The sequence below is a fragment of the Blennius ocellaris genome, assembly GCF_963422515.1.
Source record: "Blennius ocellaris genome assembly, contig: SCAFFOLD_105, whole genome shotgun sequence".
In the NCBI taxonomy this organism is placed as follows: domain Eukaryota; kingdom Metazoa; phylum Chordata; class Actinopteri; order Blenniiformes; family Blenniidae; genus Blennius; species Blennius ocellaris.
This window is the reverse complement of record NW_027661945.1, coordinates 46,964-65,319: the sequence shown is the minus strand read 5'-3', so window position 1 is coordinate 65,319 and position 18,356 is coordinate 46,964. Positions and strand designations below refer to the sequence as shown.

Sequence of the window (18,356 nt, the reverse complement as noted above, 5' to 3'; positions counted from 1 at the left end):
AAATAAACTCCCAAAGTGTCCGACGCTCCGGGTCGAAGTTCAGAAAAGAAATTCAAGCAGAGCGTCTTTACGGCGAAAGACTTAAAGACGACGTTTCGTTTCACGGAGGCGAACTGGAAGCGTCGCCCGCGGATCACTGAAGTCATCAGAATCCGTCCCCATCGAGGGTCTTCGGCACATTTTTTTGGTTCGCCATCTGTCCGGCGGTTGGCAAGAACGTTTTTCAGTCCGGCCGAGGGTCAGAGCTCGCGGCGGCGTCGGAGAGAAGGTACAGGTGGCGAGGTGTGATCCCGACGCCTTGGTCGCACGCGGCGCAGGAATTCACGGCAAACGTTCCGTCTGGCGCCACGAATCCCTCCAGCCGGAAGCGTCGGCACAGGAAGCCGTGGCGTTTGGCTCCTCCGGTTCTTAAACACAGTGAATGAGGACGGTGGTCCGGGCGTCCGGCCCAGCTCATTACCACCAGGTCTGTCCGTTCCTCCAGAGCCGTACAGTGTGTCTACAATTTGGGGGGGGGGTGGAGGAGGAGGAGGGGGGGGGGGGTAAAGTCTGGCGCTCCCGTGTCAGTCGCGCCATCTCCACGTCGGGCTGCTCCCGGCTCAGCGTGAGCCGGGAGCAGAATCGGGTCACCGCCACCGTTGTTGGCTGCCCCGCTTGGCCCGCGAGGATCCGGCTCGGCGGGGGGGGGGGGGGGGGGGGGGGGGGCGGGTGGGGGGGCCGGCGTGCCAACGTTCAAGAAGTCAAGCCTTGGAAACTGCTGGCAGGAAGGAGGAGGAGGAGGAGAGGGAGGAGGAGAGGCAGCCTCTTTTTTGTGTGTGTGTGTGTTTTGTTTTGTTTGACTCTAACAGGTCTCATGAATACCCCCCCCCCCCCCACCACCCCCCTCCTCCTGCCTCCATGGCCTCCTCAGCTAACCCCGCTTCCCCCGGGCGCCGTCCCAGCAGGCCTCGGGGCATTGTAACTTCTCCCTTCTTAGTCTCTCTCTCTCTCTCTCTCTCTCTCTCTCCCTCCCTCCCCCCCCCTCCCTCCCTCACTTCTGTGTGTTCGCTCTTACAAACACACAATCCATCTATCTCCCATGAACACTCCCACTAAATCCTTGGCAGCAGACAGTGACCACCCTCTTTTCTTTTTGCCCCCCCCCCGCCTCCAGCAAACCCTTCTCAAATTCAAGATCAACTGGCTATGACATCATGTCTGGTTGCCGGGGGCAACGAGACAACCGGGACGTGACTCCTATACGGGGCAGAAACTCTGTTGCTCTCTCCCCCCAACCCCCCCCCACCCCCCCCCCCCCCCTCTCGCCCGTTTGCTTCTCTTGTTTCTCCTTCCCGGCCCTTCCACAGGCCGCAGTACCGCCCGCCCGCCACACGAGTGCGCAAGAAGCCCACCGTTGACGCGGCCGGCAGAGGTTTTCCTCAAGTCACCACGTACACACTTCTGACAAGGTCTTTGTCTTGTAAGCGATCTTTCTGTGGCTCATTAATCTTTTTCTTTTTTTTTTTTTCCCCCGGTGTCGCCGTGGAGACACGTGTAAACAGTTAGCCGGCTGTGCCTTGAAAAGCAAAACCACACGGCAGATATTTTGCCCCGCTCAGTACAGAAGAAGCCCCACACAGCCAAAAGCTTGCGGTTAACTCTTGGTCTATATACTTGTGTTTACTAGGCTTTTCTTTCTTTTTTTTTTTTCCCCTGCTTTCTTCATGGTTTGGGTTGAGCCTTTTAGAGAAGGTGTATCCAAAGTTTGAGGAAACCCAGATTCGTGTCTTAAAAAGTGGACCTGATTTAGGTCTCGAAGACTACGAGAGAGTCTGAAAGAGAATCCAAAGGAGCTTAGAGATAAACTTTACAAACGGACAGAAAGTCTAGACAAGAATCAGAGACGATCTGGACGAGTCTTCACAGACTTTGGAACGACGGTTATCGAAGCGCTTCAGTCGAGTTCAGCCTGGAAACTTCACGACTCGTGGTTTTGGAAAAGGATTTCTAATCACACGCAGTATTTATACGAGGCATGAGCGTGGACACAAAGTTCCAAGAAGGGAGGGACGGCTCGGGAGTCGAGTAGCAGGAAAGTGGAAAGAAAAGGAAAAGTGAGGGAACGGAGGGCAGCGAAACGAGGGCGGGCGGGCGGGCGGGCGGCTTCAGATGGTTTCCATGTGTCGGGGAGCGGAGCTGGCTCCAGGCGGGTGTGGTTGGACACTAATGAGAAAAGTGCTGGTGGTAATGGCGGAGGCGCGAGAGAGGGGAAGCAGCAGCGAAGGTGCGAAAGGGAGAAAGTTACTGGATAGAAATATTCTTGGGGGCGGCGGGGGGGGGGGGCGAGCACAGAGGAAGGAAGATGGCGGAGCTGAAAAACGAGGAGAAAGTGAAGCCGGGGGGAGAGTTGGAGAGGGGCGGCAGACAAGAACGAGGGAAGACGAAAAGCGAGGGAGCCGGCCGGCAGCCTGGAGGCGAGGCTCCGTACGTGCCAAGTAAACAGTGGAGCGCATATGGTGAACCACACACGTACGGTAAAATGCAGATGTACAAATGCACTCGCGGAGGGGAAAAAAAAAACGGGTTGGAGGGAGAGAGGGAATAAGAAATGTTCTGGCGAACGTCCACGGAGTTAATAAGTTTCCCCCCCCGAGTTCGGGCCGGCAATCGCAGTGAAAGCAGACGAGTCTTCCTCCTCGCGGTTCTTTTTTTGTTGTTGTTGTGTGTGTGTCCCTTCGAGGGCGACAGAAAAGCGTCGGGTGGCGAAGGCGGCCTACCTGCGTCTGCTGCGGGATGTTCAGAAAGTTGTTGTCCCGTGATCCGATGCCGACAAACCTGTTGGGAGCTGTGGCGCCTGGCGTGGAGTATGCTACAGAGACAGAAGGACAACGACAGGCCACATGAGGACGTGCTAACGGTGCTAGCGCTATAGCCGGAGGCTAAAAGAACTGGTTCTTTTTTTTTTTTTGGGTGGTTGGGGGGGGTTGAAAGGGGGACAAGGCTATTTGTGTACGTACTTGATGAACATGGGGAAAATAACACTTTACTATCAATATCATGTTAGCCCGGTTAGCTTAGCGTGAAAGCAACACAGACAGAAATAAGTTAATTTAATTTGGTTTAACATGACAAAAGAGACAAATAAACAACAGGAAGATTTTGTAGCTCCCCAGAAAGACAAGATTTTTTTTTTTTTTTTTTTTAAGTCAGGTTCTGCTGAAGACCAACAGCAAGCTGCTAAGCTAACTGTTTAGCATGTAAACATGACAGCGGAAATAGAAAGAAAAAACAAGAACTAATTGTATTCTTTAAACTATATTTGACATAAAATAGTACATTTGTACTGGTTTCTAACAGTTGCTCATGTCTGAGACAATTATATTTTTCTAACTACTTACAGAGAACTTAATTACCATGAATATATGAAATAGGTTAAAGAAGAAAACCTCTTATTTGGTTGAGCTAAATAGAATTATCTTTCATGTCGGAATATATTTTGTTTGTGTTTTTAAGCCTTACTATGAAATTAAATACTTTCTAATATATTAAAAAAACATTAATTGTGGGTCTCTTAAAGTCAATACTGGTATGAACTTCAACAAATAGTCAAACTTTCTCCATTTTTTTACATTTTAAAGGTGATATTGACTGAGAACAATTAACAATTTGAAGGTTACTGTTCATGTAAAAAAAAAAATCAACTCACCGTTAACCAGCATTGATCACTATCAACATGTCATTTTAAATATCGTTGATATTTAATCTCATTTCATTCCAAAAACATTTATAATCATCCAGAAGAAACGTGACTTGGATATTTTGACAATAATGAATAATATTGAAAACTGGATCAATCAAATGACGAAAACAAAACAAAAAAAAAAAAGAAGAAATGCATGGATTGAGCTTAAAGTAGTGCCGTTTATAATCGAGGTCAAAACTGAAGGAAAAAGTTCTGGTTTGCAAACTCCCGATTTCCCCGAGTGATTAGATCCACTTGATGAACTGATTTGGAAGCGATTGAGCAGCAGAACCCCGACGCCGAGGATCAGTCGGGGACATTTAAAACCCACTGGCATCAACGTCTCTGACAAATTTAGGGCAGTTTGAGGAACCCTACGGACTCCAGAATCTGAAAAAACGTTCACCGAGGGGGATTCGCAGAAGCTTGTGTACATGTGAGTCAGTTCGTGTGGAAGGGGGGGGGTAAAAAAGAGGAGGAGGAGGGGGGTAGGAGGAAGAGCGAGAAGAAGAGCGACAGGAAGAGAGATACAGCACACATCCATGGTGTTTCTAAGAACTGGAGTAACATACATAAGACATAGAAGACTCCGAGACACTGACCAGGGGGGGGGGGGAGGGGTGGCGGGGTTGGGGGTTGGGGGGTAAAAAACGGAAACACTAAATTTGAAGGAGAGCGAAGAAACAAACGAGAAAAAAAGCAAAACGTGCTCCATCCAGTGCCCCTCCTATCGCAGGTGAGGAAACGCACGCCCGACAAGAACCTTCGCCCTGAAAGCACATCCTTCGGCCGTTCGGTCAAGCCAAAAACAAAAAAAACAAGCAAAAAAAAAAAAAAAGTACAAATAAAATACTTCCATCAAACGTCCCAATTTCTACCCGAGGTCTTTGGAGTCCATGTAGATTAACTGCCCTAAATTTGTGCCCGGAAAAGTGGGATTGATCCGAGGAGCCGCAGACGTGAGTGCAGCTTCCACACCGCTGGAATTCACCCGGGGTGGGGGGGGATGGGGGGGTCCCTGAGGAGTCTCACAGAAGTCCGCGGTGAGGGGGGGGGGTGGTGCTCTCTACCCTGACGAGCTCCACACGCTGCCCTCTAGAGGCCGTCCGAGGGGTTCGGGGACGTGAAATGCTGGATACACTGATGACACGTTGAAGGTAGAACAATGACAGGAGGGAGGGGGGGGGGGGGCTTTTCTTTCTTTCCTTCTTTTCTTTTTTTTCCTCGTCGGAGAGGGATGGGGGAGGGGAGGGTCTGATTTTTTTGTTGTTGTTGGTTTTTTGTTTCCTTTTGGGTTTGTTTGTTTTTTCGGTGTTGGTTTTTCGATTTCGAGACCGGTCTCTGCGGGGTCACTTACACGGAGATGTGGGCGAGGAGAGTCCGCCGTCAGGGGGCGTGCTGTTGGGTTTAGAGTCGGGCATGGGGAGGGGCACTGGGCGGGCCACTGGGGGAGGTGGAGGCAGCAAGAAGGAGCCCGGCATTTTGCTCTGGCCGCTCCCGTTTGGCTGCAGACAACACAAATAGGGTCAAGGAGGGCGACATGCGACAAGTCCGCAAGACACGGGGATGAGAATGAGACGCAGCTCAGGGAGGGCCGGGCGCCAAAAAAAAAAATCCATGACGGAGGAGGTGGAGGAGGAGGGGTGGGGGGGGGGTGCTGGGAGAAGGGAGGAAGGAGGTGGTGGGTGGGAAACAACAACCAAAAGGAATGATGTATGCGGTTTGCTTCTTTTATGGAGGTGTGAGAAATAATAGTCACCACAAGGTTTGATAAGAGCTGGAGGTGAGAGGGTCCACTGGGGGGGGGGTGGGGGGGGTGGTGGTGGTCCATGTCGGGTGGAGGAAGAGGAGGAGGAGGGGAGTGAGCAAATTATTTGACTGGGATTCGTCCAGAAGATGGCAAGAAATCAAAAAAATCATGGGAGAATACTCTGCTACACAAGCACAACACCAACCAACCAACCAACCAACCAACCAACCAACCAACCAACCAACCAACCAACCAACCAACCAACCAACCAACCAACCAAACGCCGCCGCCGCCAAACGACCAAACGCCAACTAAAATCGGAACATCGAGAGATGAGGACAGAAACACGATGACACAACACAAGGGCGAGGTATGCTTGACTTGAGGTGTTCTGAATCACGCTCGTGCGGATGGTTGTAACTTCGGAGGGGTTGGGTGGAGCGAAAGAAAATTGAAAAAAAAAAAGAGGAGGAGGAGGAGGAGGAGGGAAAACGTTGGGGGTCTGAAACGGGGAAACGGCAATATGACATGGACAAGACAGTACAGAGAATTGTAGAGCAACCGACTGAAGAAATGTGTCGCCGTGCTGAACTTGGTGTGTTCGTGTTTTTCGATGTTGGTTTTTGTCGCACAATATCTTTGATTCTGCAAAAATCCACAGGGATGTAGTGATTATGAGAACTGTGAAATTTAACCACAGCTTAAAAGCGACTGAAAGTTCCCGCCAAAACAACAAAAACAGACTGAATTTCGTATAAATTGAGTGTCACTGTGTAAAAAGTTTTCACACCCGATATTCCTGATTTACAATTGCTGGACTCAAAACAGGAATGTTGTTAGCGCTGGTTTGTCATTTCGACACACTGCAAGGTGTTTGTTTCTGACAAAACTGCTTTTGTTTGACAACAGCCACACATTTAATACCACAATTGGTCATTTGTGGGAAACAGGCAGGATGAAAACGCCTGAATAAACACGACAATGGTTCAAGTTGAAAATGCAACGTTTTTGCGTTTTTTTTTGTTTGTTTTAGTTTTGTTTATTTCAGAAAAATCTTTCTAAACTGTCTGTTTACAATAGAAACAATCAAAACGATGTTGTTTTTGTAAAGAGACCACACACACACACGCGTGTGCGGAAAACAATCCGCTATAAACATTAACAACGGGGAAACACGGACACTTGTGACAAGGTTGGACTGTTTATTACGGTGACTGTCAAAATAAAAGTACCGAGTCACAAGGGAAATATGAACTGGGGAGTCACGATACTCTGGAGTTGTTATTGTCCATCTATTTGTGCACGTGGAAACTATTTACTACAACCAGTGGCAGCGTTTCAGAAAAGTTTACCCCCCCGTTTCCATGGAGACATTTTCAAAAAGGTGCATTTTCAGCAGATTTGAGCAAAACCCCCAGAAAGCAACGGCAGTTTTGCATTTCCACTTGAGAACGTTGTCGTGTTGAAGGCAGCTGCCGTCACGTCAAAAACACGAAGATTGAACGGAATATTTTTTGAATACTATGTGAATAAACCACAAAAACTACAAAATTTTTTGTATGTTTTTCCTTTGTAAATTGCGCCGTGGTTAAATTTCACCGTGGGGAAATGATTCCTGTTGACGGAACTCACCATTTTCAATCACAAGACAATATTTCCCGGCTTTTTGCTTGAAGCGATGTCGCGCGGTATTTACCGGATGTTTTTTTTTTTGCGGGACACCCAACACGCGTCAATAGGTAGTAAGACGGCGCCTTACCTGTCCGGCGCCTTGCCCCGAGCCGTCGGCACAGACGAACTGCACAAACTCCTTCAGGGGGTCCTGTCCAGGGTGGTGGTGGTAGCGGATGGTTGGGTGGGTGAAGTAGGGGCTAGACTGCTGGATGATGGAGGGAGACGGGAAGTGCAAGGCCGAGGCTGAAGCACGGGGACTCCCTGCGGGACACAGGTGCTCGTGTTAAGAGGGAGGCCGGTGGAGAAGCGAGGGGGTGGGTGGGGGGGGGGGACGGAGGGACGGACAGGGCGAGACGAGGGGAACCGGCACAAAAAAAACAACCACACGACAAAAGCTTGAAAGAGAGGCTCGTTTTTTGGTTTCCGGGGGGGGAAACCAAACAGAACACAGCTTCGTACAGGAAAACAAAAAAACAAAAACACCCTTTTTATGGAGATTTAACACACATTGCACACATTTGTCACAATAGACGGCGGCGGGCAGGTGAATTCAGGTGATACGAGTACAACATTTTGAAGCGAGATCCAAACAGCTTGCACAGAGAAACAGAAGGTTGTTTTTTTTGTTTGTTGTTGAAATAAATAAATAAATAAATAAAAAAACACAAAGAGAAGCGTCTTAAATTAGCCGTCCTTAATGCCTGCACGTCTGCGCGCCGTTTCCAGAGTGTGATTCACTGGCGTTGACGCAACTTGGCATTCAGACGGTTAAAGCCGTTTTCTCTATCTGACACATTTTGCCTCCGTGACGGAATTAATCTGTACGTGCACTTCAGATCTGCAAAAAAAAAAAAAAAAACAGCTTCATATCTGCAAATATAAAACGCAACCGCGTATGTGTGGACGTGAAGGTGCGGAGAAATGAGGCCGATGAGCACATTAAACAGCTGAATGTATGTACGAAGGCGTGACGGGGGGGTGGTGGTGGTTGGGTGGGTGGCTGTGGGTGTGGGGGGGGGGAGCAGTTGGTCGTCCAACAGCCGACACAAAGCCGTCTCTGTCAGACCGACATCCTTTACTGAACCTCCTTGGTTTGCATGAGAAGCCTGTTCTGCCCGTCCAGGACCCCCAGCTGCCCACCCCAGGCTGCCAGCAGGCTCTGCTGCTCCGGTCTTATACATTGTGTGAGTGTACTTGACGAGGGGTGCCAACCCGGCTGCATTACCCCCCCCCCCCCTCGCTGCCATGCCAGGCTGCCTGCTCTCCCTGCTCCCATAGTGCCATGCTAATCTCATTAGGGGACTGGGGCCGGGGCCAAGCCGAGGGGGTCTGGGGGCGGGTCGGGGGACGGGGGGGGGGGTCGGGTCGTGGGGAAAGCGCCATAAGAGGGGAACCCCCCCCCCCCACCCTTCTTCTCAACCCCCACTTGAACTGCCAGCCAGGTCACATGAACCCAGATACCCTTGGTCTCACACCGGTCCTGCAGAACTGGTCCGGTACCGAGACACGGAGACGGTTCAGGATCAATACGAACACGTACCTTTGTACTTTCAGAACATCGGTCTGGCCACTAATTGCACTGGAAGCGCAAAACACTACAAACTTCAGAGAACCCTACCAAATAGCAAAAACACCTATTTGGTAGTTTGCTACTGGTACCACGTGTTTGTGTTGTGTTGTTTTGAATTTGCAAGTGTTTTTTGTATTTGGTCGAAGACTTCCCCCCCCCCCCCCCCAATCATTTTCCCATGAGGTTTCCACGGGATTGAGTTTTACTTCAACTCTAAAATGAGGTATTACTTGTGTTGCTACGTGGACGAGCAAGCGACCAACTAATGTTTTTGTGGATTTTCTGTCCTGTGATCTTCACGTTCAGCACGGGCAGGAGACCTTCCCAAGATGGCGGCGCTGCCGGCACGTCACAGGCGGCGCCGTCAGGCATCTAGTGTTTTATATCTACCGTCATGTGTCGGGACACTGCCCCCTACAGGTTTGGCTGCTCATAGCAGCTCTGAACCAGGTGTTTATGCGCGTCCATGTCAATAAGTTTTTCTATTTTTTGTAAACGTAGAGCGCGGGAAAAATTACCGTTTTTTTGTAAAAACCTGGATACGACCAACCATCCAATTTAGTTTGTGTTCTATTTCCCCCCCCCCCCCCCCCCCAAATAATTCATGCAACTACTTGAATATTTATTGGCTTAAAAGCAATTTTAAAGCATGTGCTCAGTCCCCATCATCTTCATCCACTGTTGATTTCAACACGTGTTGAAATCTGTTCTCGCGTCGCGAGTCGGAGGGAGACGAGCCCCCGGCAGACGAGTCCACGACTCCGGAGCCACGACGCTTCACGAGGGCTTGTGGAGTCTTTAGAGTAGATTGGCAGGAGATCTACGAACGCAAGGGGGGGGTCAAACATTTCCCCACTTTTGAAAGCTGGCCGTGTTCCTCGCGTGCAGACGGAGGACGATTCAATGTGACTAAAGGGACAAACTCCGTCAAAACCGTCGCAGCCGGCCGCGGCACGCTCCCCCATCCCGCTCCTCCAAAACCCTAAACCCTCTTGGATCTCGTCCTTCACACACAAAAAAAACCCAACAACAACAACAACATCATCACCGCCGTGGATGTGGCGGGCACCGTCATCCCGGCGCACGCCGGGGAGACGTGAATCCGCAACCGCGTAAGGGTCACAAATAAGGGGGGTACGGCGTCCGTCTGCGCCGCCGCCGCTGCAAACACGTCCAGTACACACACACACACGCACACACACACACACACTCAGGACATTAAGAGTCGCCGTAGCGCCGTCTCCAGAGGCATCGGGTCTGTCAACAACCGCCGAGGAGGGTTTAATGACACGGCGGTCAACCTCATCGCCTCACATCTGCTCGGCGGCTTTAAAGCAAAAAAAAATCCTTTGATGTAGCCTCGCGCAGAGCTAAAGCACATGGGTAATTATCTCCGGCGAGCTCCTTCACCCCGAGAAGAGGAGAGAAAGTCTTTGACTGATGAAACGGGGAGAGAGAGAGAGAGAGAGAGGGATGATTTATATTTGGATGTGACTCGATATGAGAGTCGTACTTTCCACCCTCGAATGAAGGATTCAACATGTGACCGACCGCAACGTCGTTATGAAAACATAAAAGGGCCGAAAGTGGGAGGAAAGAGCATTGAGATTCAAAGCACGGAGCCGGTGGAGTTTCACTTACTGGCTGTAACAACCCCCCCCCCCCCTCCCCGAGGTCGTTGTGCGATAATCCGATAACACTCCCAATTAATTTGGGGGATCGCGGGCTATCAGTATCACCTTACCGGTAGATTGTGACACGTGGCTCCAAACACTCATTAAGAGATTCCTATCGCAGGGCTTGAGGTTGTGTTGTGGCGGCGGCGCACAAACAAACCCGCGATTCATCAAATCGCCATGAATGAGTGTGGAGGCGAAGAACGCTGCTGCAGTTTAGAACTGTACTGAAGCGTTGTTTGGGTTCCAGCCTGGGCTCGTGACTTTACCCCCCCCCAGGTCCCAGGTTCTCCTTGCGTCCAGGACACGTTATGTATTTAGCTTAATGGCGCCTCTCAGGCCCCGTCTACACAATGTTTTCAAGATGGACTCGCTTTATTTCTGGCTGCAAGTTTCTCCCGTCACAGTGTAAATACGTTTTGGAAGCTAACGTTAGCTTTCACAGTTAGCTTCGTGGAAAGCTAACGTGGCCGTTTGAGGTGAACCGGATGCTACAAGTGGTTTTGTTAGCCTCCGAATGTCCCGAAGCAGCAGAGATCTGTCTGGTTTAGCTTGAGGAAGACTGTAGAAACTGAAGGTATCTGGTGAAGCTTCGCCTGATTATCATGAAGTTTCCGTCTTTTCTACTCCCCTCTTCCTTTTACTTTTCCCTTCCCAGTACTTTACAAGTGTTTTTTGAGAGTCAAGCACATTTCCTCAACAGAACCTATTTGATTATGCATGTGTACTTGTTGGATTTTGTTATTTTTAATATGTATTTTCTTCTATCTATCCGTTCATCCAGCCATCTGGTATTGTAGTTAATGTGCTGGACGCTAGAAGTTTTGAATATTAATAAAGGTGGAAAGTGTTGAATTGGAAGTTCGGACTTCGGGGGCTTGAAGCGTTGACGATGACACAGATGAGTCGTATTATCTGATATTGGTAGAATGCTCCTTTATTGCACATATTTTCTTCCCCTGTTAAATGTCATAATCTCATCATAATGAGGTTTAACTTTGAGACAGACATAAGCGATTTTTACCCAAATATTGAATGACGTTTTGGGACGTCACTTCCCGATGACGCAGGTATTGACCGACGTATTTATGAACTCCCACATTTAGACCTCTTGAGTTGATTTTCTGTGATCATACAAACCCAAATGGCAGAACCCCTCGTCTCCAGAACTCGTCGTCTCCAGAGCTCAGCTCATCGTCTCCAGAACTCATCGTCTCCAGAGCTCATCGTCTCCAGAACTCATCGTCTCCAGAACTCATCGTCTCCAGAACTCATCGTCTCCAGAACTCAGCTTATCGTCTCCAGAACTCATCGTCTCCAGAACTCAGCTCATCGTCTCCAGAACTCATCGTCTCCAGAGCTCATCGTCTCCAGAACTCATCGTCTCCAGAACTCATCGTCTCCAGAACTCAGCTTATCGTCTCCAGAGCTCATCGTCTCCAGAACTCATCGTCTCCAGAACTCAGCTCATCGTCTCCAGAACTCATCGTCTCCAGAGCCCATCGTCTCCAGAACTCGTCTCCAGAACTCATCGTCTCCAGATCTCATCGTCTCCAGAACTCATCGTCTCCAGATCTCATCGTCTCCAGAGCCCATCGTCTCCAGAGCCCATCGTCTCCAGAACCCATCGTCTCCAGAGCCCATCGTCTCCAGAGCTCATCGTCTCCAGAACTCATCGTCTCCAGAGCCCATCGTCTCCAGAACTCATCGTCTCCAGAACTCATCGTCTATACCCTTGTCCTTCGGGCGACGTGAACAGGAAGTGGAATGGGTTTAGCAAAGACACAGTGTCCTCCCGAACGAGGAGTTTAAACGTCAGACCGCATGCACCAGTCACGCCCGCCGATCGGCGCGAGCGGCCGCCGGTCCACTCGGAGACGTTTGTTTGGCGTCGCAGAACGCCGGAGACAGGAAGCGGCGACAAAACCAGAGCAGCCCGAGAAACCGACCACCAACCATGTGCCACCGAACAAGCACCCGGAAACCCCCCCCCCGCCCCAAAACAAACGCACTTCCTAACAAGCTCCGTCACCAGCAACGTCCTGCACCCCACCAAGGTCAGGGGGGGGGAGGGGAGTAGGGAGAGGGGGGGAGGGGGGGTCAGATGGGGAAGAGGAGGCCATAACACCTGCAGCTCGAGACAACGCTCCCACCTCTAAAGCAACGGGGGAGGGGGCGGGGGTAGGAGGAGTCTGGGGAGGGGGTGGAGGTCGGGGGGGAGGGGGTGGGGTGGGGTTTTTTTTTTCGGGAGCTGGGTTGGTCTCACCTGGTCTCACTCCCGCCAGCATTGGCAGCGGGTGGTGGGTGAACGCCATGCGGGGGGACCTCGTCTGGGAGGACAGGGCGCTGAAATCGAATTTCCCCGGCTTCTTAAGAGAACCAGGCGACGAGAGTCCTGGCAAAGAGGGGATCAACAGAATGGCAGAACAGAGACGAGGTTTTAATCAAACATGGCTGCGTTGCTTAACTTAAGACTCTACTTAAAAAAAAAATAACCTTATCAGAATTCTATCAAATTTGATTACGAGAATCAAACGGTCATGACTGGACTGAAATCAATGGATTGATCGGCTGATTCATTCATTGATTTGTTGACTGGCTCGACATACAGATGGGTTCTCACAATCTGTACTGAGGTCTACGCTGGCGTACGGTCGGCTGCTCCGCGTCCGTCAGACAGCGGGGGTGGGGGAGGGGGGAGTGGGGGTGGGGGAGGGGGGGGTTGTCTCCAGGGAGCGGCCATGTTTTCAAAGCAGCAATAAAAAATAGGCGTTCAGAGTGAAGGGAAGTGGACGGGGGGTGGAGGAGGAGGTGGGGGGGGCGTCAGGTACAGGAGGAGAGCTGGGAAATGCGTTGCCAAAAAAAAAAAAACCCCAAACCCACGAGCGGCGCCGCGGAGCTCGTCAAAAAGCAGCGATCTCGGGGAAAACGCTGTGATCGCCGTCCAGCGCCCGGCGTCTGAAGCCGCGGACGCCAAAACACACAGCGGCGGACGCCTCTGATGTCCCGCCCTCCTGCGTATCGGCCTGTCAAGGTATTCCGCCGCCTTAAGACGTATAGGATTTCATAAAGAAGTGCTTGAAATCTCACACACACACACACACACACACACACACACACACACACTCACACAGGCTGTTGGGGCTCGGTGGCGAAGCACCGGGCGAGTCGCCAGTGACGGCTGGAGGAAGAGGAGCGGCGAGGACGACGGCGGCGGCGTACAGACAAACATACTAAACGTCTATAAATGTCGGCTGAGGCTCAGTTGGGTCCGAGGACCGCCACACTCCGTACAGGCGACCAGAAACATGGCCGACAGCGCGACAGATAAAAAAGAGAGTCTCTCCTGTGGTCGAGGCCTCGAGAGGCGAATTCATTTTGATGTATGGGAATCCAAAAGCCACCATTTTTAGACTTCTCGGGCTTTTGAGGGCGCGGCGCCAAATGGCGCATCTGACCTCTTCCCGCGGGGGGGGGACCGCGGCGTTTGAATATAGAAAACTCCGCAAAAGAAAAAAATCCATGAAGCAGAGAATAATGAGGGGAAGAGAGAGAGAGACGCACCGACCTCCTTTACGTTCGCTTCAGACTCGCTTGAAAGCATAAAAAGCCATAAACAAGCCCGGCGAGCGAGAGGCCTGTAAACTTGACTAAACGACACAATATTCACACGTATAAAACAATACGCGCTCAAATAAAGACTCGGGTAATTTCAACCTGGCCCACAGAGATGTGGAAATAGATTTTTTTTTTTTTTTTTTTTTAAACGAGCAAAGCTTATAAAATCTAACGGAGCAGATTTTTTTTTTTTTTCCTCTCCCTCTTCTTTTTTCCTTTTATCACCATTTCCTCGCAGCCTCTCCGACACGTTTGGCTTATGTTCCGACGAGGCAGGTCACGTGACTCCGTATGCAGGGGGAGGAGGACGGGGCGATATACGTTTTTTTTTATTAGCCGGTTGCATTCCGGGATGTAAAAACAATAAAAATCCACACGCAAAAAAGAAAAATGGATGGGAGTTCCATCCATCTGGTAACGATATTGCACTTCTGGCGATGTGCTAGTTGTAGCAGGGTAACGTATGACAAACGCTTTACAGCCAACAAAGTGAAGTGAAATTCTAATTTAGTGCACGGAGGGTATAGATTCTGCAAAAAAGAAGATATCAGAATACGTCTGATATGAAATGACGGCCGCTGCTCTCGCTGTGCGTGAATAGAAAACAATAAAAATGTTTATTTCATAAACTTTTATATGAATGTAACATTTAGTGCAAAATATTTTTTTTAAAATGGGGGGGGGGGGAAATCACATTATTAAATATAATGATATTAAATCAGCGGAAAAGTGCTTTATAAGTAAAGTTTATTGACCATTAATTTAATCTACTTATTGCCATTACCTTCAGGAAGTAAATTAACAAAACGAACCAAGAAAAGAGCAGCGGTTGGTCTCGTAGCAATTATGTGTAAAGAAATGGTCCAATATTTTAATAATTTTATCTTAAGAATCGGTTAATTACTTTTTAATTTTTCCTTTTTTGTTCAAGGCGGCATAAAGACCCTTTACAGCAAAACTCACCGAGACCCTCATTGAAATATTTCAAAAGAAAACACACTTATGTTTTTGTGTCAAAAAAAGTTTCGCGTTTCCACGGCCACATTATGAAAATGATGTCCCGTTTCCACGGAAACGGCTGAAAATGATGCAGTCGGCATGCCAAGCCACTAGTTGGTGATGTTTTTGTAACAAAGGTATACACACATTCGTGAACAATACGCTTTAAATATCAACAATGCCGACATTCATATTGACGGACGATGAAGTTGGATTGTTAGCGGTGACTGTCAGGAAAACATGGAGACGGAACATTTTCAAAAAGTTGTGTTTTCCCCTCATCAACGCAGAGTTGGACCGTTTTCTAAAAGTTCCACGATCTCAAAAAGTTGTGAGTTTATTAAAAAGTTGATTATTTTTTCACTTCTTTAAGCCACAGGAGTGATTAAACTAATGTGCCCACTTATTGATGACGAACAAAAAAGTATAAAACTGATGGAAATTGGGGATATTTCAGGTTAAAATTCTTGAAAATGTGTCTAAATGTGAATCACTGTTTTCTGCAAGAGGCCAAAAACTGAGAATGTCATGCGACATTGACAACGAAGGCTTCCATTACTGTGATTAAATATATTTGTCATTTATACAAATTTGAAGAAAAAAGCAGCAGCACCGATCTCTCTCGATTCGTTTGGAAGCAACAGGAGGAAAATTCGGAAATTATAAAATAAATCATCTCGCGTTAAATGTGAACGAGCTTCCGATGTTTGATTCCAGGGAAAAGAAGAGAAAATCTTCAATACGATGTTTTCCTCCTTCAAGCTTCGCTGAGTTATTGGATCATTTTAACATTTATTTAAGTCAAACCATGTGAGAAGTTTAGATTCCAGGGGGGGAAGAAAAAAAAAAAGCGCTTGGCCTTTTGAAGTTTTCAAGACAATAAAAGACAAAACTGGGTGTTTTTGAACATAATTTGTCTATTATGTTATCTCGGAGGTCAAATCAACATCTGAACAGGATGTTACTGTTGGTGAACGACTTTATAGACGACTTTATATAAAAGACCATAAATCTGAAGGAAATTGAGATCATTATTGGGAACGAGAGAGACAAAAAAAGAATGGAAAAACAAATCTGTCTTCTGTTTTTAACTTTTTCAGAGGAAATATTGGAGCATTTGAAGATTTACTGAAGTGAAACCATGTGAGAAGTTTAGAGGAGGAAAAGAAAAAGCCTAAAGCGACAACACTTTGTTGTGAAGCTGTTAACGACGTTTGAAACGTGACACCGAGTGAATCTCGCATTTTTTATTTTTTTTTAAGAATACGCTTTCAACTGCTGCTTTCATCTTTTGAAGTCGCTTATTGAGGGTTTTGTTTCGCGTCGCTCCAGAGAGTCTCCGTCATTCTGCCAGGATCCCAGAGATTTGTATTTCTGAAGAAGCAGTTGCTGCAACAAGCTTCAAATCTGCTGCACATTATTATTTCATGCCGAGAACACACAATGCTATATGTCGCTCATCACGCCCTCTAGTGGTATGAAGGGACATCACAAGGCGAAATTCGCCGCACATTATTAAAGTAGCCTCCCAACTTCAGTCGACAGCTCCTGGTTGTATTTACGTATTGTATATTTAAAGATGTCTCTTTTTTTTTTTTTAAATAACATCCAAAGCATCGAGTAAATTAAGATGAAAAATTTAAATATACATAATGGAGGTTAATGGAGTTTTTTTTCTGGTTCTGTAGCAGTATTCCGTTGACATACAGTGACATCTAGTGGTCACAGAAGGTATGTAGTGGTATATTTTCAAATATAATTCACTTCTTAATCACTAAAATGCACAATAGTGGTTGAAACTCAATGCAAAAAACCCCCAAAAAACTACTGTTTATAAATATGGAATTTTTTTTTTACTCTCCTGTTGAATATATAAAAATATCTTGTGATGTAGTAAAAAATAAACTGTTGTACTGCACTCAATCTGTTGAAAACAATAAATAAATGAGTTTAGAGACTAATATAAACTCCAGTAATGAATGATTCTATGTTGGTGCTGTAATGCTAGTAGCCGCCATTAGCTTTACTTAGCTTTAATATGACACGTAACCTGAACCGCTGGTGGAACACGCCGTCATTATCGTCATCAATACATGTTAGTTTACGGCAGGTACGTCGACGGCGAGCAGGAAACCACACATTCACAACTTTTCCGGGAAATTTAAAAGTAGCAACTTAGCGCTACGTAGCAACTTAGCGCTACGTAGCTCGCGCCGGCGCTTTCTGGTTAAATGTGTCGTCATTTCCTGTCTGACGGTGGAGGCTGCACTGGAAACACCCCACATGAGACCTCGTATACGTCAATCCGCTACGTCGGAGGTCAAACAGGGCGAAATGAAACTTTTCCACCAGCGATGCGAGAATTTCCACGCGAGAGGTTGTGATGTTCGAGTCCAGATCAAGATCTTCTCCACCTTCAACCCATTTCAGATTTCAACAACGCTCATTAACACATGAACTAGTTTTCAATCGCTGGGAAAACTTTATTGCCATTAGGTCACTTTTATCGCTTCTCGGTTTGCATGTACATGTTTTTATTTACCCACAAGGTGAGTTGGTAATTTGACACCAGCCTCGCCAGGTCAGGGAAATCTTCTCAATGCAGGTCTCGTGTTAAAAGCTGAATCTTCAAAGCCTCACAGAGGCAATCCAGCGTGCAGCGAACTCGCCGACACTGGGAAAACGCGCGTTTCAGACTCGGGCTTAAAATGACAAAACAAACTCCGGCGGCGAGCCTTGCTCGAAGGCTGTCGGCGGCGCGGAGCCGTGGCGGGCATCTTGTTCTCATCGCTGCCTGTTTTGTACGACGGAGGAGTTCCTGCTGGTGTTTTGACTCATTTATGAGCTCTTGACGGGTTTCCAGCTGGTAAAGATTCCAGCATAATAACCGTACCAGTGCATTTTAGCCCAGCGTGGAAGAAGACAGCTGTCCGGAAAGCTTTCTGGAGGAATCTGACCCCTCCCCCCCACCCGAAAAAAAAGCACCTTTTAATGAAAAGTCATGGTCTTAAAAACAAAGAACTACAGTTAAAATGTCAATTTCACTCTTGCTTGGTTTCTTAATCTTTCACAAAACAAAAAAAACCCCAAAAATGACATTAACAGCATGAATTCAGGTTCTTTAAATGCGTTTTCTTGCTAACAGACCCGCGCGGCCGCCTTGGCTCGCGCAGCGGAGGACGACGGCGCGCCACCAAGTCCCCGCTTCAATTAGGACCAGCTTATTAAGCAGAAACAGCCTTAAATTATACATATTGTTTTTTCTTTCTTTCTTTTTTTTTTTAGTCTCTGTGAGATTCCCTAATTAGCCGCTATCTCGCCGAAACGTCGGGAACGGCGACGCCTCTC

General features: G+C 48.1%; 1 protein-coding gene across 1 annotated transcript in view; it reads right to left on the bottom strand.

The window, feature by feature from the left end:
• Positions 1-223: 223 nt before the first annotated feature.
• The window catches only part of nfixb (nuclear factor I/Xb), a gene marked incomplete at both ends in the record, with an annotated part of 25,759 nt that continues 7,626 nt past the window's right edge, over positions 224-18,356 (bottom strand). Inside the window, 6 exon segments of the mRNA XM_080522006.1 lie at positions 224-407; positions 1,804-1,811; positions 2,757-2,848; positions 5,079-5,226; positions 7,231-7,406; positions 12,658-12,786. Coding sequence (XP_080378132.1) covers positions 224-407; positions 1,804-1,811; positions 2,757-2,848; positions 5,079-5,226; positions 7,231-7,406; positions 12,658-12,786 — 737 coding nt within the window.